The 21637-nt window shown below is 41.5% G+C and overlaps 2 protein-coding genes across 5 annotated transcripts in view; one reads left to right on the forward strand and one right to left on the reverse strand.

The window, feature by feature from the left end:
- Nucleotides 1-914: 914 nt before the first annotated feature.
- On the reverse strand, nt 915-14797 carry LOC147654105 (uncharacterized). 3 transcript variants are annotated; one of them, XM_086880892.1, is made up of 5 exons: nt 11979-14797; nt 9649-9767; nt 6447-6574; nt 4053-4169; nt 915-3422 (listed from the first exon to the last, which is right to left on the reverse strand). In XM_086880892.1, exon 1 carries the CDS (start codon nt 14100-14102, stop codon nt 13716-13718), a length of 387 nt encoding a protein of 128 aa, XP_086737018.1. In that variant the 5' UTR covers nt 14103-14797; the 3' UTR covers nt 915-3422; nt 4053-4169; nt 6447-6574; nt 9649-9767; nt 11979-13715. The 3 variants fall into 3 exon arrangements, 2 of the variants coding, with proteins under 2 accessions (XP_086737018.1, XP_086737017.1); XR_015284457.1 differs by lacking the exons at nt 915-3422; nt 4053-4169; nt 6447-6574 and having other exon boundaries at nt 7585-9767; nt 11979-13109; XM_086880891.1 differs by lacking the exons at nt 915-3422; nt 4053-4169; nt 6447-6574 and having other exon boundaries at nt 7585-9767; nt 12137-13861.
- The window catches only part of ABCC4 (ATP binding cassette subfamily C member 4 (PEL blood group)), a 142091-nt gene continuing 133632 nt past the window's right edge, over nt 13179-21637 (forward strand). For both annotated transcript variants that reach the window (XM_086880889.1, XM_086880890.1), the window contains exon 1: nt 13179-13405. In XM_086880889.1, coding sequence (XP_086737015.1) covers nt 13332-13405 — 74 coding nt within the window. In that variant the 5' untranslated portion in view covers nt 13179-13331. The remainder of the gene's footprint in view (nt 13406-21637) is intronic.

Genomic DNA, 21637 nt, shown 5'->3' on the forward strand with positions numbered 1-21637 from the left:
AAAGGCACGAGGCAGGAGGGTGACATGGTGCACCTGGAGCATAAGGGTAATATGAGGTACAGGCACCATGTGGGAGAGAGAGATGAGGAGCATGGTACAGGTATGATGCTCCAATTTTGGGTTCTGTCCCTGTGAGAGCTCTGCAGCACACACAGTGCTCTCCCAGAGAAAACTGCTTAACTGAATAGTGTTTCCTTTTTAGAAATGGTTGTGTGAGATGTTATTGGTGCTGCTCATCATTCCTACTATGGTTAAAGCACTTGTGCACCAAGTGTGTATTTATTGTTCAAGACAGTACAGCTAAGGAGAAACTGTAGTTTCAAAGTGTGTTCCCATGGATGTGGTGGTACCCATTAAAATTGGGCAGCTGGTAATAAAGTTCTGCATAAAAAGAAATAATAAAGAGGGCAGGAATAAGTTGTTTCTTATTTCTTTGTAGGTTTCAAAAAATACATTCACACTGCAACATTTTAGGGATTTTGCAGCATTTTTGTTTCTTCCTCTGAAATTTCATATGTCAGAGGGCAGGAGAAAAGACCAACTGCATGGGGAAAGTTGTGTGTGGACGTTTAGGAAAGTGTCAGTGTCTGTCTGTGTAAGAATAGGTCTAATGCATGCCTTGATTGCATTCTTTGGATAACATAGAAATGCATATATGTGATCAGAAAAATCTGCTCATAATAAAAATGAAAATGTTAATTATTCTAGTGCCTGTGCAGGTGTTATTGACAATGCCTTTTATGTGAAAGAACATGAACAAAGCAGACCTCTGACTTTCTAAGAGTCAAAACAAAGGGAAAAAAACCTAATACTGTTCCAAATTTTAAAAAGAGGAATGCTTCAAGGAAAGAAAAATAAAAAGTTTGAGTGCAGAGTAAAAAAAGCAAGTATTGAAAACTATGAAAACAATCTTGTCACTACATTAATATTTTATATGATCAGAGGAGTAGAAACATTTAAACCAGATCATGGCTAAACCCAGTAATAAATATAATATTGTGGGTTTGAAAAGCCATCATCCTGTTTGACATTTTATCTTCTGATTCCTCCATGGTTGTTCTGGTTTGCTTGTGATCCTGCTTGGGGCAGCAACTTGTAGATACTTTCAGATTCAGAAGTATTACAACTTCTCTTGTAGAAGAGCTAGTGGTCCCCAGAGCTGAGAAAAGGAGGAAAGAAGTGCAGAGAGAGAGAGAAAGAGAGAGAAAGAGAGAGAAAGAGAGGGAGGAAGGAAAGAAAAATTCCTCAGGTTGTTGTTTTCTTGGCAAGATAATTCACTCTAGATTCACAGAATTCTGTAAAAAATAATCCAAATTGAGAATAACAGCAAAAGACAAGAAAAATATTATATTTTTCTGTCCAAAAATAAAGTTTTGATTCTTCAATTTGAAATCACTTGTTCAGTCTATAATTTCTTTTAAGATTAAAAATGTAAAGTGTTCAGATTTACAGCCTTAATAAAAAGCTTTCTTCAAGCTGAAATTACCTCTTCTATGAAATTACCATCAAATAATAATAAAAAAGTATCATTCACATAGGTTCACCCATCCATCTAACTGCCAAAAGAGCATCCTTTTTTCCACTTCCCTTACTGCTTTCACTCTCTATCGTCTGATATTTATTATTATTTAATTGTGCTGCCATTCATCCAAGCCAGGGCTGAACTGTGCCAGTTGCTGCATGATTAGGTAGCAAAACCTTTAAATTAACAGTTTCACTAAAGAAACCTTTAGATTAGAGAAATAAATAAAACGGTTTTAATCGAATATTTATCCAGTGCAATCAACCAGAAAAAAATGGTTGCCATGGCAGCTAGAATTTCCCTGTATGAATGTTAGGAGCTGTGATAGTTCACTGGTCAAGCAACAAAGTTAGGAACTCCTGCTTCTTCTTTGGCTGTAGAAATGTATCATTGGTATCTCTCTCTGAATTCTTTATTTGTTCAGTTGCCAACAAATTTAGGTGTGCTTTTTTAAATGTTGCTAAAGTCTGCTTCCAAAGATTTTTCTCCCTCTCCATCAATCCCTTGTTGTCATTCATACAAATTATACTCACCTTAAATGTACTTTGCAAATACATTTAAGTGCTTTTAGCATAGTGTCTCATTAGGGAGCTAAGGATGTGCTTAGCCAAAGCATTTTGCTTTATGGCTGTCATAGGTCTCAGCAAGAAGTAAAACTCTAAGCTTCTCTACTGGTTACTGTAAGGAAGCAGAGACCAAAATGCAGATTAGTATCACCTTGGCATTTGTGGTATTAGACTGTATTATATCACCACTGAATTATTGTTTGGTTTTATCCCTTGTGGCGAAGACAATGAGAATTGTAATTCCATGTTTCTTTTGTAAGATTCTCATACTCATACTTCTCTTTAGAGAGAAGTATGTTACCACAAGTGGTGCCTAATTCAAACAGAATGTTAGCTATTTCACAGAGAAGGGGCAACATCACTTCACATCTCTGGACTACCAGCAGCTCATATATTTCTGAATAATTAAGGCCTGCAGGGATGTTTAGGGATGTATCTCATATTTGGACTTACTTGAGGGGTAGTGCAATGAATGGGAACAGGCTTTGCAGCCCACTTGGAGTTCAGTAGGATGCTAGATTTATTTTGATTTCCAAAAGTCCTATTTACTCCTGTTTACCTGTTTGGATGCTGTCAATCTAATTTATGTGCAGATATGTCCAAGGAAATGTCTGAGTTTACTGAATCACTCTTGCTGAATAGAAACTGTGCAGGAGGAAGTGGAAAGCACTCAGCCAGTTCATCTACTCACAAATGTTCCAAAGCAGAACTTACTAATGCCATGGTTGTCTTATGCTGGGTGGGCCTTCTTCCTTCAAATAATGACCTTCCTATAAGGAAATATCATTCTTACAAAATTACTTAAGGAAAATATTTTTTAAAATTTGGCAGGCTAAATGACTCATTCAAAAGGGCATTATATAAAGTGTAGAACAAAAGCTGGCAAAATTACTCTAATTCTTTTTCTGTGATAATGTAACTCCTGGGAATCCTGGTCCTGAGGCAGAAGCTCTATGCCAGTGCTGGACAATTAAAGAATGAAAATGACTGTCAATCCTCAAAGGAGCTCAGCTTTAATATATGAAAACAGTGCTTTATCCAGTCCCCTTGAAACCCTGTATTATAAAGGTTACCTGGTAGGAAAATGAGGAAAATGAGTTCACTGAGGTTTTTTTACTCTCCATTTTCCTGTTGAGAAGAGCAGGCAGGAAAAGCCATCAGCACAGGTGACATGGTTAGCAGCATGACGGGATTGTGGAAAACTTATTCTTGCTGTGAAAATATAATCATGGTGCTGCCTGCCTTTAGGAGGTGTAAAGCTTTTAGACATCCAGAGAGAGGGCTGATACTTTTGTGCAACCCTATGGTGGCTGGTCATCTCCTTTGAAGACAATCTGGAGAAGAAAAGAGCACAGAGAGGGGAACCAGCTTTCTCTGGCAGGAGGGATGACAGTGTAATTTTGCTGCAGTGAAGTGCATTTTGAAGGGTATGAAATGTGTTTATTTAGAGAAACAGAATTACAGCTATGATTTCTGGTACATCCCAAAGCCATTCCATACAGAGAGATATAATTTTATATACACACAAATTTATTCCACCTGTTCCTGCCTGTCCCTGGTCGCAATTGAGGAGATTTTCTCAAGTAAAAAGTAAAGAAGTTTTCTCCCACTTTGTTGTCAGGTGTGATGTGCACATTTGGCTTGTTGGACAAAGCAGCCATTCCACACATTACCATCTTCTGGTCATCTTAGTACCTGCCATAATCATCCTCCTTCCCTGTCCCCCTTTCATGGTTAACCTCACCTCTCTCTTTTTTTAAATTATGCTCAGTTTTCCATCCTTTTACTTCATTTTCCTTCCTTCTTGCTTTGGCCCCAGCTTGGATCCACCTTCTCCCCAAGCCTTGGATAATACCTCCCTCCAGCCCTTCTTCACTTAATCTCTGTGCTTCGTGTAGTACTCCTTACTGCCACAGCAGTTTTTCTTACACTGGCTTTTCTAACTTCATGGTTGTTTCTCCTACTTGTGCTATGTCTGGAACCACCACTCCTCTTCTGAAAATATCTGCAGTCTTTTTATTACTCTCTGACACAGAGTATAAAGGTTGAAAGGTCATCAGGTGAATTTGCAGGCCAGAGGACTCAATCAGGAAGCAGGGAGATGCAAAGAAAGAAAAAGATTAAAATGTAACAAATGCAAACATGGCCACAGGATTCCCAGGAATGCTCTGCAGCTTTAAAGAAAGAGGAAGAAGTGAGTATGTGTAGGTTTACATCTGGCCAGTTCAAGTCATGGCATGGGAGTACCCCTGAATTTTTCACCAATGCCAACAATTGTGTGTATTTTGTGCAAACATAAGTAGCCCTTTCTCTTTTCTCCCACAGAACATGTGACTATGTTGGAGTTTAGTGGTCTGTATCTGAAGCCATGACATTCTTGTTTTTACATTTACACACCTGCCTGTTCCCTCAGGACTATACACACTCTTTGCACTTGGACATGCAGCCTTCGGGCCATAGGAAATACAGTGAAGTTCAGAAGACAAAGTGCACATCCCTGAGGTAACATGGAGTACTCTAAGTTTTTATTCTCTTCTATGTTTCCATAAACTATTGTTAAATACAAGATCTCAGTTCTTGCCCTCCAAGTGCACTGTTGCCTCTTCTCGGAGATCTAATTAAATGCTGCAGCAACCAAGGTTAACATCTTCCCACAACAGACAAAGTAGAACATCCTCACTGTAAGAGTAAGCCTCCCTCAGTGGGAGACAAAATTTTCCACCTTGGTTTGTCTGAGGCTGAGAAAAACAGTCATGGAATGGGAGCACTAAGGAAGACTTTTCTCCTCTAACGGCAATATACATTACACCAACCTTTTTTCTCTAACATAAACACAGCTGTGAGCATATTAGCTTGAAGCTGCAGAAACCAAAACAGATTAAGAACAAGAATATACATGGCATTTAACATGTTGCTAGAAGATACCTAGATGCAAGCAGTGATTAAGGTGTTGTAAGAGTCTACAGGAAGGAAAATAAATGCTTGGTGCCTGTGAGTCAGTATTTATAAGCGTTTGAGTCACAGAAGCATTGAATCGTTTAGGTTGGCAAAGACCTTTAAGATCATTGAGTCCAGCTATTACCTAACATTGCCAAGGCCATCACTAAACCATATCCCCAAGTGCCACGCCTACACACCTTTTACATACCTCCAGGCATGATGACTCAATCACACCCCTAGGCAGCCTGTTCCAGTGCTTGGCACCTCTTTCTGTAAAGAAATTTTTCCCAATAGCCAAAGTAAACCTCTCCTGGTGCAACATGAGGTCACTTCCTCTTGTCCTATCACTTGATAGGAGATACTAATGTCCACCTCACTGCAGCCTTCTGTCAGGTAGTTGTGGAGAGCTGTAAGGTCTCCCCCAAGCCTTCTTTTCTTCAGACAAAACACTTTGTAGTGTTTGGGCTTAAATTTACCATTTTAAAGTAAACTAGATAAAGGAAGATTTTAGCACTAATTATTATACTAGAAATCTTGTAAAACTCTGACTCACAAAATGCATTCCTGGTATGCAGTCCACCTGTGCTTGCAATTCCCCAGAGAAGTGTCAGGCTGCCAAGAAAGAATTAAGGAATAAGGGCCTCACCCACTGGTGTGTGGATAGGAGTGAGGATGCCAAGGATATGTGGGCAAAAGAAATTGCCTTTTGGGACCTCTGCATTGGCAGGTAATTGGTGGGCTGCTGACAGCTGTGCCCAGAAGTGTCAGAGACAATTTTTGTTAGTTACTTCCCAAACTGTGGGTGCACCAGAAAAAGTGGGAACTCCGTGTGACCCAGCCAAAAAGTCAGGCCATGGATCTACATGTGCTAGATCCTGGTGAAACAGCCAAGATCTAAGGAAGGCCAAGTGACAACAGTGTTGACAGACCGTGTTGGTCATGGCTGAGAGTAAAGGTGTTTACTGTCATTTTACTTGGGTTGTGTTCTGATTTGACAGTCTGTATTTGCTGGGAAGTGCCTCACACCCAGGTCAGATGTTACTTAACATACATTGAAGATGTCTCTGCTGGCCTTAGCTTATTTCTTTTAGAACAGAATTGCCTTCTCCACTTTCCATGTATCACTAGCTTTCCAGGAAAGTATTGAAAACTGAGTAAACTATCCTCTCCTTTCTCACCAGAAAAATAAAGAAAAACTGAAAATTTTTGAAATTATAATTTTTTTATTTTTTTTTTTTTTTTTTTAACTTTCCTGTCCTTAGCATCTTGTTAGAATGCCTGGTCACTTTTTATGCTTTCTGTTTTCCAAAGGCAATGGTGTACACATATACAGACTTGTATTTGACTTTGCCTTGAGAGGTTCCTATTAAAGTTAGAAATCAAGAGTACAGTGTGTTTCATTTCCTATTGAAACTTACCTGATTTTATTATCTCTAAATATTATTGACTTTGCAGTATTCTAGCTTTTTTCCATCTTCATCCAGGATGCTGGACAACATCAGGCTTTCAGTCAGTCCATTGATGGCAGCAAATTGTCCCAAGGCACCTCAGAAAAGGTGAAAAAATAGTTATCATATATTTTAGGATTTTAGGTTCATTCATATTTGAAGAAAGTGTATAGACTGAGGAGCTCTACTGGAAACATATGCAGTTCCTATTGTGATATCAGAATTCTTGCCATATAACAAGAGAAGTTACTTTAATCATGTCCAAAATCCCATCATAGTTGGTAACTCCCAGAAGGGAAAAAGCCACACTTTGCCACTCAATATAACTAAGGTTTCCTGTGGCTCAGTGTTACAGAAAGAAAAAAAGACCTATGCAGTAATTTATGACTTTTTCTGTGTTGTCTTCTGTCCCCTTGCTATTGACAAAAATAATTTTATCAAGCTTCAGTCTGGCAATGACAAATGAAACAATCAGGATCCAGATGATCTTGACAGTGATGTTTCATTCTGAAAAGTGACCTATGTGTCTTTCCTCTGGAGCTTGTTGCTTACTCATGTAATTTTCTTTCTTTCCAGAAGAAAATAATTCTTCTTTTTCCTGATTTTGGCATGTAAATAGAGTGGCTTCAAGAAAAAACCAGAAATGTCTGGGCTGTAATGGTGGAGCTGCTGACTGATTTGCTCTGTGGCTTATAAATTTGTGAGTGCTCACTATTTCCCTTTTCCTTCCTAAGGTAAAGGAGAACATCCATGCTTCCACTTCTGATGTCTCCTTTCTCCCTTTTGCCCATTTAGGTTAACAACAAATGAAAGAGAACATGCAATGGAAAATACATTTATACAAATAAATGTGGAAAATGCAAAGGAATGCTGTAATCAAGAAAAGCTTTGAAAGAAGCACAGATTTTAATCACTCAAGTCGAAGAATGTTATTTGCTGGTAGTTTGTTACATGTTTTCATAGTCACCTTTGAAAATAGAGCTTTCTTATCAAAGCCATTTGAATTCCATATTTTACAGTGTCCCAAGTTTTGCTTTAGAAAATCAATATAAAACTCTTAGGCATAAGATCCTCATCCATACAGCAAGAGCACAGTATCGCTGGAATCAGACCTACATGACTGAAATGAACCATTCACCTCCAGGCTGAGATGAGGTTTTAAAAATGAGATTTTCCCTCCATTTTCTGGATGTCATGGTAATATCCTGTCAATCTTGCTCACAGAAAGTGCACAAGTCAGAATGTCAGCCAATCCACTCCCTACCCTCAGACTAGGTTGCCTATGCTGAGCAAACATTGTGACAGAGATCACAGAATCATTGAATCACAGAACATCTCAAGTTGGAAGGAACTCACAAGATAATTGAGCCCAACTCCCTGCTCCTTGCAGAAGCAATCTCGTTTTTAAAAGTCAGGGATGGAAATCTTCATTTCCCTAGACCATCAGTCATGGTCTGCACAATAATTGCAGAAGGTTGGGTTTTGTTTGCTGACTCACCTTTGCCCTGAAACTACTTGAACTTAATTTTTTTGTTACTGTAATTCACTGTTGCTTGGAGATTATCCCTGGCTGCGTGCATTAGTATTAAGCTAGAAAACCAAGAGATCAGGATAGGAAGCAAGCAAATAAAGGGCAAGATTTGCTGTAACATATCAGTCGATAGAGAATGGAAGGAAAGACTTTTCAGAAACTGTATTATCAATATTATAAATATGGTTCAAAAAATAGAATACTTGAAAATGTAATGAATAGTAGCAGGAAGATTAATGCCTGTTACCTGATGAGAGAAGAACAGTGAAATGAGCTCTTAGCTGCTTAGGAATGGAGAAGGGAGGGCTATGTAGCTCAGGACTGCAATATTGTAAACACACAAGTCTGTGTTTTCACTAATAATGCAAGGAGCTGCTGCTGAAAGCCTGATGCAACCTCATCTAAATCATCATACAAAATATCAGTCTCTAAGTGCATGAAATACAAGAGATGAAATTGTTAGGGGCAACTGAACAGGTGGTAGGTGAGTCAAGTTTAACTTTATTACAATCTTTTCTGTTACTTTTCTACTGCATCAAATGTTCAATTTAATAGAAAGTAACTGGTTTGAATATTATCTTAGCAGATAATCAGTAGAAACTATTTGCTATAGATAAATGATTTCAACACAGTTTTGTGTAAGGCAAATAAGGGTATCTGCAACTACAGTCATCTCTAAGGCATCAGAGATATCACCATGGGATAGACATGTAAAACACCATTAAAGGAAGGCTAAAAACTTCTGGAGTGGTAACTTGTGGCTGCATGGAATATCCTACCATGTCTAAAGGTAAGTAGGCACTGATGCACACACACCTGATTTGCATCATTATTCAAGGAGAATGAAAACGTCAGCACAAATAAGAAACTATGACATGTAGAAGATTGATATGGAGACGTAGAAAAAGATACAGAGAATATAGAAATGGCTAGTGGGGTAACAAGGAGAAATTGGAAAAGCATCCAGGAAAGACTGTTGGCATTACATACTGATGTTCAGGTTGCAATAACAAAAATTACAGCCTGGTTCTGCAGTACTGACATTTCCGTTCTGCAGCTGAGCAAGAACAGACCAGTATGTCTGTACTGCAGAAGGACAAGCACCATTCCCCAGTGGATACATCAGCCAGATGATGAGTCAGGCCACTGGGTAGTGACAAGCTGGGCTCCCAGCCAGCGGGACAGCCTGCTTTCCTGCCAGCAGCGTGGTGAAATACAACGCTGCCTGTTTGGTTTGTCAGGCAGGCATATGGGCTGCCTTTCTGCCTGGCTTCAGTCAAAAACATTAAACTCAAACAATGCATGGTTGTAAAGCCTTCTCATTCTGCTATCATAGCTTGCCTTTGGAACACTAATCCCTGCAACATCTTTCAAACAGCTTTGAATTTGATTCTGTCCCTAATACTGCCTCAGAAACACCACGTACTGCCAAGCAAATATTTTATACAGACTTTTCAAATACACACATCCACAGCTTCTTGGTTTTCTAGGTTCTCATCTCAAAGCCCTGGGGTATGATATGGAAAAACTCTCCAGCCCTGAAATCAATGTCTGCTTGCTTGAAAAGGAAAGGTTATAGTGCTACATCCTCCAAAAGACTAAGCTTTAGGTTCCTTTTCCATAACAGGGATCAGTGCTTACATTTTACCACAAGATCCACATGCTTTATTTGCCATCTGGAAATCAGTGGAAACTGCCCAGTAATCTTCTAAGAGTTTTGAGAAAAGTAGATATTTATGAACTCCTTAATGATAAATGCCCTAAAAGTGCAGATGAAGAAACTTGTCAGTCTGACTGTATTCAAAGTGAAAAGGCAGTAAAGAAGGCATAAGACCATACATCATGAAATTCTTACTTAGTGAGTACTGTCTTTCTTATGCACTGAATAAATATTATTTCCCCAAGACAATGTATATGCATAACAAGTTTAACTCAGTAGCCACTGCCTTAATTTGGCTATTGCCCTGTTTGAATATCTGGCTTTGCTAGATCATTATCCATATGACTACAATAATTTAGATTTACTAAGTAACACATTGATTAGTTTGTTACATATCTTGTTCTCTCTACATGAAAATAGTGTTACCATAGCAAAATGTTCAATGCATAAAATGGCACTTGATTTTTCTGACTCCTAAAATAGAAAGAAGATCATTAAATTCATTACTGTGCTCTTTTCCCTTCCCTTTCCTCTCCATGGGTAGTCCCAGGTTTTCCTGAGCACTTCTTTGGCCAATTGTTTCACACTTCTTTATTACTGCATTAGCTTCTAATTGCAGTCTCAGCAGATAGAATTACAGGTTAATTTGGCTTTCAGGGTTTTAAGAAAAAATGTTATGTTGCCTTTTCCTTTTAGTTTTTTCTTCTCCAAAACTTTTTAGAGTGTTTTGCTTTGGACTTAGGAGCAAACACTAGTATGTATTTAAAATTTAAGTAGTGTCAACATTCATCAATCATAATGATGGCAAACCAAAAATGTATTTCTTGAGGATTGCTTTTTGTCCTTTTCCCATCATCACAATAATACTGAAAAAAAGTTATTTGAATATTTTGCTTTAATACTTTTATCTGCATTCTGAAAATAAATTACTATTCATGAATCGTCTACTACTTCCTTCCCCAAACTAAGAAATGTTTGGGTAATCTTTCATTGCGCAACTATTTCACAAAGCTAAAGTCAGGCTTAAGATTTACATTTTCCTTTCTCCCTCTCCCTGACCCAAACTTTATTGTCATTTTGGGACTTGCACTGTGCTGTCATACCTTTTAATTCACTTTTGAGTATCTAGTTAGACAAATCTGTCTCACAGAAATCTAAACCTGTCAAATTTTGCTGATGGGCAGAGCTTTTCTTCACTAATTTTGGGACATTATTTAAATTTATTATCCAGGCTATGGAATATATAATGTATATATTTTGTTAAAGTCTTCCCTTTCAAACCACTGCACTCTTTCCACAAGTTTTTTCCCTTGTTTTTATAGGGAATTATCTAGAGAAAGATGTTGACAGGTGTACTACTTACTGTTCACAAAATTCTGTGGCACACCATGTATGCACAGGCAATGCATGCTGTTTCCAGCCCCATAGGTGTCCACTGACAGCAAGGTTAAGCTAGATTTTTCTGACATATGGTTATAACATTCCTTCAAGCATTAACTGATGCTATTTATTCAATAATATAGTGTAGCCCCAACCCTCTTTTATCTCAACAACATGTCAACTCTGGTGTGTATAATTAAAGTCAGATGCCAGCCCTGTCAATAGTTTCACTGTCAATACATTTAAGAAAGAAGAGAAAGGGCTGGCTGCTCCTGGGGACATGAATGAAATGAATACACAGAACATAAGAATGGTGTTTGTTTTGCCGCTGGCTTGGAGTGGGAAGGAGTCTAGGAGATCAGGGTTGTAGATGAAAATCTAGCTAGAAGTCAGTAACTAGTGGTGTACATAAGGTGTTAACATTAGGTCCAAAACTATCTGACATCTTCATAAATGATCCCTATGAAACAGAGGGCTGCCTCAGCAAGTTTACTGATGATCACAGATGCATTAAATTGGAAAAGACCTCTGAGATCACTGGGTCCACCATATGATCTAACACCACCTTGTCAACTAGACTGTGGCATCAAGTGGCACATCCAGTCTTTCCTTAAAGACCACCAGGGACCATGACACATAACTGGGAGGAGTGGCTGATCGTGACTGATAACACTCCACAGACTTTTGCTGCCATCCAGAGGGACCTCAAAAGGCTAGAGAAATGGGCTGACAGGAACCTCAAAAAGTTCAGAGAAGTTCCCTTTTAGCAAAGTCCTGCACCTGGGGAGAAGCAACACCAGGCACCAGTATGGGCTGGGAGCCACCCCAGCTTGGGGTCCTGGTGGAGACCAAGTTGAACATAAGCTATGAATGTGACCTTGTGGCAAAGAAGACTAATGACGTGCTAGGATGCATTAGAATGAGTATTTACCAGAAAGTTGAGGGAGGTGATCTTTGCTCTCTACTCATAAGTGAGGCCACTGCTGGAGTCCTGCATTATGTTCTGGGCTCCCCAGTCCAAGAGGGACATGGACATACTGGAGAGACTGCAGTGAAAGGTCACAAGGATGATGAAGGGATTCTGGTTACCTTTCCTTTAAGGAACGGCTGGGAGAGCTGTTCAGGCTGAGAGGTACTGTTCAGCCTGCAGAAGGCTCAGAGGGGTCTCATTAGTGTGTATACTGATGAAAAGAGGACAGAGCCAGGCTCTGCCCTGTAGTGTCCAGTGACTGGACCAGAAGCAACAGGCACAAGCTGAAACACAGCAGGTTCCACCTGAACACCAGGAAACACTTCTTCATTGTGGGGGTGGCCGAGCACTAGCACAGGTTGCCTGGAGAGGCTGTGGAGGCTCCATCCTTGGAGGCACCCAGAAGCTGCCTGGACACGGCACTTAAGCAGCAGGGGTTGGACCAGGTGAACTCCAGAGGTCTCTTGCAACCTCCGCCATCCTGGATTTCAGAGACTGAGTTAAAAATAACAGCATGGCAGGGCACCATTCTGCCACAGAGATTAACAGTTCTTTGGTTATTTCAGATACATCTCCTGCATTTCTGTCTTCCTAGGTCTCTTGCAGTTTCTGCAACTCCTTTTATTCAGGGTCCCTTTGGCAGGGCATGGGCAACACGACTGGAGAGGAGTTTGGTGATCACTTGCTGAACCTTTGAAAACTGCCAATTTCAGTTCTGCACCGTGTTCTGAAATTAATTAGCTCCTTTAGTTTGTATTGTCAGCCTCTCCTAAACACTGTTCTTTTGGCTTGGTTTTCATTTTCGACTAGAAGAACATGCAGCATCTGGGGAGCAGCGCTGACAGCAAGCGTTTCTGATGGCGTTTGCTCCCGCTAAGCCCGACTTGCCCGAGTCGCGACGGATTTTTCTGTCAAAAAAATTGGATTTTTCTGTCGCTTGGCGCTGCGTGCACCGAGGAGATGCTTTCCATCAGCAAGGGACACGTACAGGCGCGAAACCGGGCGAGCGGAGCAGGGTACCCCGGCCGGAGGCTCGGCCCGCAGCGAGCCAGCCGCAGCGGAGCTGCTCCCGGCGATAGCCGGCACCTCCTCAGGCTCCGCGGGGAAGCCGGGCCGGCAGGAGGCGTCCTGCGGCGGCTGGCAGGAGGAGGAGGAGGAAGAGGAGGAGGAGGAGGGCCGAGGCGGGGGTGCCGGCTCTCCCGGAAACAGCGCCGGCCCGCGGCAGAGCGGCGGCGGCTGCCGGCGGTGGGAAGTCGCTCCTGGTCCTGCGCCCTCGCCGCACGCTGGGCGGCTCGGGGCGGCGTGGCGGGCGGCATGGAGCGGGTGCCCCGCGAGGAGAAGCCTAACCCGCTGCAGGATGCCAACCTCTGCTCCCGGCTCTTTTTCTGGTGAGCGCCCGGCTGAGGGCAGGGGGAAGGGCAGCGCCGGAGGTGCGGCGCCGGGGTGCCCGCCGGCGAGGAAGGCGCCGGGCTTAGCGCCGCTGCCTTTACCTCTCCCGGCCGCTCAGGAATGGCGAGCCCCGGCTGAGGGTGCCCGGCTCGCACTTGAGCAGGGCTCCCGGAGCGCCCCGGCGGCGGGCGGGCGGGAGGAGGGGAGGCAGCGAGCGGGGAAGGGAAGCGGCGGCCGGCGCTGCCCCGCTGGCAGTGATTGTACAGCCGCGGCTCGGGCGCGACCTGCCCGCCCCCGCGGGCCCGGCTGTCAGCGCTGCCCGCCGGGGCAGCCCCGGCTCGCAGGTGGGCTGAGGTCTCCTGAGGTGAACCCGGCAGCCCGCGATAATCTCCGGCTGCGCTGCGGGGACGGCGCAGCTGGGGGCCTGCCTATCTCGGGCACGGCGGCGCTCAGGCGGGCGGGCGCGGCCCCGTCGCCCCTGCGAGCACGTGTTGGGTTCCCTCGGTAGCTGCGGGGAGGACGGGACCGTGTTCTGCTTCCTGGCCCGGGTACCCCTGCTCGGGACCGGCTGCAGGGCTGCTCCCAGGCATTGTTCTGCTTCCCCGTTTGAATAACGGGTGTCGGGCAGGGATTGCTCATCCCGGCGAGGCGTGCTGGGCTTTCCCCTCCAGCAGTGAGGTGGTTTCTGACCCCCATGGCTAGGTGGGAACTTCCTGGCTTAAGGAACGGCTGGGCAGCATCCTGCTGCTCTCACCCACGCATCTGCTGCCTGCGCTCCGGACAGGTTTGGGGTGTCACAGAGCGAAGGCTGGCGGTGTTGCCACAAACTTTATGGGGCCACATGGCTACCAGTCCGGAGTTAGTGCTTGGTCTCTTATTAGTGGGCATCTCGGCGTGGGTAGACATCTGTACTCGAAGAGGTGAGGAACTGCAGCTCAACATTATAGCTGCTTTGAAATGTAGTAGGAAAACACGTGCAAAGTCAAACGGGAGAGCGCCAAGCTTGTTTGTCCTAGCCGATCCCATTTGGAAGAGCACGTACAGAGGCAGTCCTTCTCCTGCTTCACCTGCTGTAGCCTGAACCAGGGTGCACATGTTGTGTGGTGGAGGAGGGGGAAGGAAGGGAGGGCAGGTGAAGCTCTTTTTTTGGAAGCCTCTGAAACACAAATAAAAAACTCTTCGATTCCATAAGCAGCTCTGAGCAGGTGCAGAAGTCCCCTTTAGAAGATAGGGGAATTCTAAAAACCCTGACAAATTTTAACTAAACATATTTTTCAGTCAAGGATATGTCCTCAGAGGTACTGTGTGCAAAAAGAAAGAAAATAAATAAGTAATAATAAAAAAGGCAGGTTGTATACTTGTGAAGAACTCCCTGTGTCCAGCATTTTGACTTTTGCTCTGACACCAGGGATGCCCGAGTTGGAAACAGCTTTGTTGTGAAATCCAGGCAGAATGGGATGAACCTAAGTTGGCCATGTTGCATTCCAGGACTGCTTCTGGACTGTTCCCTTACCCTTGCTGGGACCTTGTGGTGTTCCTGGTAGTTCTGCCAAATCCAATCCAGCTAGATGTGAAAAAGAAGCATGCAGTGCTCGTAGCCAGCTTTCTGACTGCTCGTGTCGTACCTTTTTTTAGGCCTTCTGTATCACTCTGCAAGGATTGCAGGGAAGTGTTCACTAGCAACAGTGAAGTACCTTAAATTTCCCTAGCTTTAGGCAAGCACTGGAAAGGCTCCTTTTACCTTACATGTATTTTTAGGTTATTACTTTGCAAAGGGAAAAATAGGTGGAAGGCTGTGCTTAGGGGATGACAGGTCTGCTAAAAGTCCAGAGTTCTACTGGGACTTGAGACTTCACAGTAAATGCTGTGTACAACCATAGGGCTTTTGCTTTGGAGAAAAGGGTTTAGTGGAGCCTGGAAAGCTTTAGAATTTTCCCAACGTCCTGTTTCTCAGGCTTTTATAGCAGTGTAATTCACAGCAGTGAAAACAGCCTTCTAAATGTTCAGTGTGTGATCACTAGTAGCATCGGCCAACAAGCAGTAGTATTTTCTGGGTGAAAATTTCAGCTGAAATAATACCTTCAGTGGGTAAAATTGAATAAGCAGAGGCTATCAGCTTTCTGCAAGTTAATACCATTTTGCATAAAATTCAGGAAGTGTTAAAACACCCTCTCATTTAGCTATAAAGCTAATTTTAAGGGTAACTAAGAATTACTCTCCCTTTCTACAAGGAATGTAGCATCTCCAGCTGTGTGAGTACTGCTTCATTTTAGCTGTTGTCTCACACAGAACATTCTGAGATGTTGTCATCTGGAGAACTGGGAAAACAGTGTTTGAGTAAGGCCATCCTGTGAGTAGTAGCAGAACCCTGTAGTTCTGTGCCTGCTCTGCTCTCCATATTCCAGGTGTTGGCTGCTTATTGTCAACGAGGGTAAAAAGTATGGCATTGCAAGCAGCTGGCAAAAGGTCATTCTTGTTTTTATTTTGTTTATATTTTTCTCCAAAAGTGAAATTTTGTCATTGTAAGGAACCCACTCTCCCACTTCATGCCAGTGGTACAGAATAAAAACTTAAATTATTGCCTGGTGCAAATCGGATCAAACTCATGGGAGGAAAAAAAGTCATGTTTTCATTGAGTTATAAAACTCAGGTAATGAGTGTGTAGGCTGAAGAGACATTCTTCTACCATTGTTCAAAGCTTGTCTTCTTACTTTTGGGTTGTGACTTTGGCAAGTATGAGCTTGATGAACATTAAACACTCCAGCAGTACATTCATGGGAAAGAGGAGCATCTGGATTGTGTGTTAATATTGTTACTTTTATAATGTGTCCCTTGTGTAATGTTACAAGAATGAAAGCTATTTATGACAGAAGTGTGAAGATCAGGGAAGTTGCAAAATATTCTTGTTTTTCCATGTCTCTCACTGAATTATCTGTATTAACAGAAGTTTATCAAAGCCCAAATTGGTCTTCTGGATGTTTCAGATATTATTCGGATATATCCTGACTTTCAAGAGTCACAATTTCCATGCCCACCAAACTTTTTGAAGCCCTGGCTGGTATTTCAGTTACAGTTTGGAATGCTTGAATTTCTGATTCACTTCATCTGTGTTGTTAGGTTGTTGTTTTTTTTATTGCTGGCTCAGTTTGCTGGTAAGAATGAGGACTCTGAAGGATGGGTAGGAGGGTTTGCTTTCTTTTTAAGGTTTGTCCAAGGAAGAGAGGATTCAATTGTGGTTTTCATGTTTAAACAGCTATTCAGCTGTAGCAAGTTTAGGAATTGAAAAAGCCTTATAGCCCCCCATGCAGTTGAGAACTGCACTTTTTCGCATATTTTTTTTTTCTGATGTGGATGGTGGGGATTATTAAATTAATAACATTAGAGAATAAGAATATTTCTCATTTCTAGCTATTAACCCATCTTTGAGCTTGCGTGTTCATTAAGTAGTAATTGTATCTTTATTTGCTCAGAGCACTTGTTCCCTTGAGTTAACACAGATGTTTTTCTATATAGTAGTTGAATTTTTATGCATTCTGCTATTTGGACATTGAATCCACTTCAGTGGAAAGTTGCAAAACATAGACTGTGATTAAATTTTTGAAAGACTGGGTAGTTTTATGATGTTAACAACATGAGGAGGGCAAGCTGGAACACCCTGGAAAGAGTATCCAGAGTTGTTATGCAGAGAAGTAAAAGAAGTTAAAGTTCTTCTAGATTTCATACAAATGTGTAACTTCATTTTAATAATAATAGTAATTACTTATCTGTCACAGACTTACCATGATTATGACAAGTATTTGTTTTTTTTGGAGTACTGAACACCATCATCATCCTCGGGCTGGATGCCTTTTCGCATCATGACCTGACATGTGGCAATTGTGATTACATTAACAGCATTAAAACGTGGTCTGAAAACTTGCACCAAGGCATCTACAGAGTTGTTACTCCAAGGAATAAGTCAATGATTGATTTATCATTACTTTTTAGTGTCTGGCAGCATTGTTTTTGACTTGCTACACGTGTGCTTTGGGGAGAATGACAAAACCACTTAATCTTCATGGATGTGATGTGAAGTGCAGTGGGAGAGAAGAGTAAAAAATAATCTTAATTTTTGGGTTTAAGTGTGAATTGAATGGGGTAAACATAAATATGTAAGTCCCAGGATTTTGAGTGAGGACTGTGCAATATGTAGCTGCTCATCTGGCCAAATGTAGTCAAGTCATGGAGTTCTCTTGTAGCAGTATGAATAGTTACACACCTTACTTAACTTCCTCCTCTCTCCTCCCTGTGGCTTAGAATTGGAAAGGCCACTGACTGATTTCACTGGATTTCTCAGGCAGCCTAAGTATTGCCTGCTTGTCTGTCTTTGAGTGTTTCTTGCCTTGTATTGAAAGAAGTTGGAAAGAATTCATCGTTGTTCTTGGATATTTGAACTGGACTTCAGTGGTGCCGCCAATAAAATTGGTTTGTGTTCTTTAAGGTGACAGTGAACAGATTAGACTGTGAGGATTTTACATTTACTTACCATGAAAATACCAGGCTTTGTGACTTGCCTGGGATCTTTTCTGATGTTTAGTGAATTCCTATGGTCAATGCCTGAAATTGATCGTGGTAATGCCACTTTATAAAGATCTCTGAGGTAGGCAAGTTTAATTATTGACTTACTGGTCCAGGACAGTTGTGGTACTATAAGAAACTCTGAAGAAAATGAAAGTGTTTTCACTATAGATAAACAGAAAATTCATTTTCTGCACCCAGAGGTTGAAATCACATTTGCTTCTCTTTTTCTCCTGGATGAAAGAAGACTGAGGATCATACATACAACTTTTTTTGAAAGTGCCTTTTTTTGATAGTGCCTTGTTTGTTCATTTATCAGATATTTAATGTCCTGCTGTCAAATTTAAATAATTTGTTCTCTGGAACTATTGCATTAATTTTTAAGTTTTGCGTGCTTATTTGCAATATGTCTGTATTGTGCGAAAGAAAATACTTGAAAATTACTGTTTATGAGCTAGTGAAGTTAAAATATGTGGATAAAGAGTGCTGAATAGATTGTATGGGTTACAACAAGTGTGTATAAACTGTTGAAATGTTAGCATTTGCTATCTACTGTAAATATCTGTGCTTAGATATGCAGTTAGATGAACTGTTAAGCGTATAATGAAACACAGACTATTTGCCTTTGGAATGCTTATGTAAAGCCTACTGTATCATTGATGAGAAAAAAAAGGCTTCTAATTCCTGCAGAACCTCAAAATTAAGATTATTTTCATGGTGTTGTTTTTTTTTTTCTTTTCCAAAAATAGTTTCCTATCCTGCTTCTAGAAAACTAGGCAATATGTAGGGTAGAGGAGGGAGATAACCCAATTAGATTTTGGGAGTGGAAGGTTAAAAAGACCAGTCATCTATTTTATGTAATTTGTTTAGTATCTCTGGCACCGTACCACTTGTAATAACAGTGGGAACTCACAGGGCACTTTAATTCTCCCTATTTCCATTGCTTGTCCATCCAAGAAAGGATGTTAATACAGAAATTCCCACCATTAGGTCCTTCTTTAGTGAGGAATTACTGAAGTTTATTTTTATACGTCACAATCTTCAGACCTTTACATCAAATCTTTGGTACCTTGATATTTTTCTTGGCCTGTGGTTGTTGTGTTTGGAATTTATATTTTAATGATAGTCTTCGAAATGCCACAGGTACAGGTGATGCCAGCCCTCTCTTCCCTGCTTCTGGTCCTGCAGAATGTGTTAGTTTGCAGTATGCTCCCCCCATTCTTCTTGCCATGTCTGTGCTTCTTCTTGCTGTCTGAAATACTAGGAGTATGCTAGATGAATAAGGTAATTTTGTACCTGGCTGATGAACAGCATGAAAACAGCCTGCAATAAAAGTAGTCAAGTACCAGTCGTGTTACTGTCAGTATCGGAAATGCTGGGTGTTCAGCAGCTTAGCTGCTCACACTATGCTGTGAAAAAGCAGCAGCTGGGAAGATGAGATGGAGCTGGGTATCAAAGGTTAATACAGTTCGTATTGAAACTGGAAGCCTGAAGGGCGTTTTTGAGTTAATATAGCTTTGAAGTAATTTCATTGTATTCCTATTTTTTCCTTCTGTAAGCAATGAGAAAAGCTGCTCTTAAAGCCACATTAAGCTGGGCAGGGAAGTTGCAACCAAAACACCAGTTGAAAAGCATCTGAAGAAATATCAGGCTTACTCTGTTTATTCTTGTGGACGACTGCCTTCGTAAGGGGAAGTGGGAGAAGGCAGCTTGCTAATGAAAATGGATGAACATGTGAAATGGAGGGGTTTAAAAGAAAATCACATGTTGACTACAAACTGTTGCTTGAGTATTTATGAATTCTTGCAGCATAACTCTGGGGACTGTCAGTGTGTGTGTGTCCTTCTTTCTGTACATCCCATGCCACCAGTGATCCCCTGGACTGAGAGCAAGCACATAGCAGTGCTGAATTGCAGTGCTGGTGTAGAGTGTCAGATTGCAAAGGCAGGTAATGCAAAGGTACAGTGAGGCAAGCAGGCTCCTGAGGTCTGGGACCAGGAAGAATAAGCAATGTGCATTATTATCCAAAGGGCCTGTGAGCAAACCCCATTTATTTTATCAAAAAAGCCATCTCCAAAGTAGGTGATTAAAGAGAAAGAAACATGTGTTACTTTGCAGCTTAGTTGTTGAAGTAGTGCTTCCAAGCTGCTCAAGGGAGACAAAATCCTAGTGTTACGGAAGAATTTGAGTAAACAAAGACTCTCCTGTGCAACTGTTGAAAAATAACTGGACATTGAGTGTAAACAGGTGATGGTTGTAATGTAGTGCACAAATAAGCTTAAGAGGAACAGGGAAAATGCAGTTTGTAAACCACCTCTTTAAGGAATTAGTTGATGAGGGTGTACCAGATGTAGCTTTGACTGGGTGCTGTAAAATTATCCAGAAATTAAACCTCTGCTTATTATTACAAATAAAGAAAATATTTTCCTAACCAGGCAAGCAGTCTTGTGTAGCCTGATTTTTCTGATTTGTCCTGGGATAAAGCAGGAGCTCTTGTGAAACTGGTAAGAAAGAAATTTTGCACTTGTGCAGAGGAAGGTACTGCTATATGCAAGTGCCTGACTGTAGGATTATAGTTGTGGAGACTTGTGGGTGCACCCAAGGCCCTTACAGACACATCCTTTGATCTTATGACATTTTTTTATTTGTGTCGGCTTTGTAACGTAATTGCAAATGCTTCTTGGCTGATGATTTTTTAGACTTTATCAGTTCATGAAGAACTTACAATACATGCTTGGGTTTCTAGAAAGCTCTGCAAGCCTGCTCTGCAGTGTGGGAATGGTACTTCTTTGAGTATTTGCAAGCAGGACATGATACAAATCCAGAGGTACAGCAGGTCCCATCCCTGGGTTAATGAACCATTTGAGCTGGACACTGCTATTAGTTTCATATACCTATCTGTAATGTATTTCTTCTTTTGCTGATTTTGGAATGATAGGAAATCTAATTTACAAGCTTTCTTGTTTAGGAAATGTTATTTCATGTATGAAGCAGAATAGCATTACTAGCCTTAATGATGCTGCCTTTTGGATAGCAGTGCCTATTTCTCTTTCGTGCTGTCTTTGAAGAAGGGATTGACTTCTCTTAGGAGGGTAAGCAAATACTGTCTTAGCTTTTTCTGCAGATCATAGAGGCTTTCCAGTATATTGGTGGAGTTGCTGTCAGAACAATTGGAAAAAAATGAACTTTCCTGAGCAACCAAGTAAATTGTGGCTGGTTGACTGTGTTGTAATCTTAAAGGGTGTGTAACGTCAGGGCCCAGGAGTAGGGAAATGCAGGAAGTGAATGTTTATATTGTGGTCGTTGTGTATCTGCTAGTTCAGAAATGAATCACTTTCTTTTTTTATCATTGCCCAGGATACTGATGCAGAGGTGAAAAGCCTTTTGGGGTCAGAACACTGATTTGCTGCTTTGCAGTTGGCTATCTCTGGGTTTGCAGCAGGTTATAGAGTGATTTTTTTAATTTGTTTTTTTAATCTTTATTCCAAGTGACATCAGTATTCTGACAGTAACAGGGCATGTTTCCAGACTGACGTCTTTGATCAGCTAATCGGTTTGATAGAACAGAGACTTTCCCAACAGAGCACAAGGCACTCAGGATTCTTACAGATACTCATGTGTAGGTCATGCTAGGAAGAGTTAGGGCTAAGCTCTTTGAAAGGCACCATGTGAAC

This window comes from Cyanistes caeruleus, chromosome 3 (genome assembly GCF_971803275.1).
Source record: "Cyanistes caeruleus chromosome 3, bCyaCae1.hap1.1, whole genome shotgun sequence".
In the NCBI taxonomy this organism is placed as follows: Eukaryota; Metazoa; Chordata; class Aves; order Passeriformes; family Paridae; genus Cyanistes; species Cyanistes caeruleus.

Excerpts from the sequence above, each read along its gene's own strand:
- LOC147654105 (XM_086880891.1), bottom strand. The coding sequence starts at position 13,333 with ATGCCGCCCGCCACGCCGCCCCGAGCCGCCCAGCGTGCGGCGAGGGCG.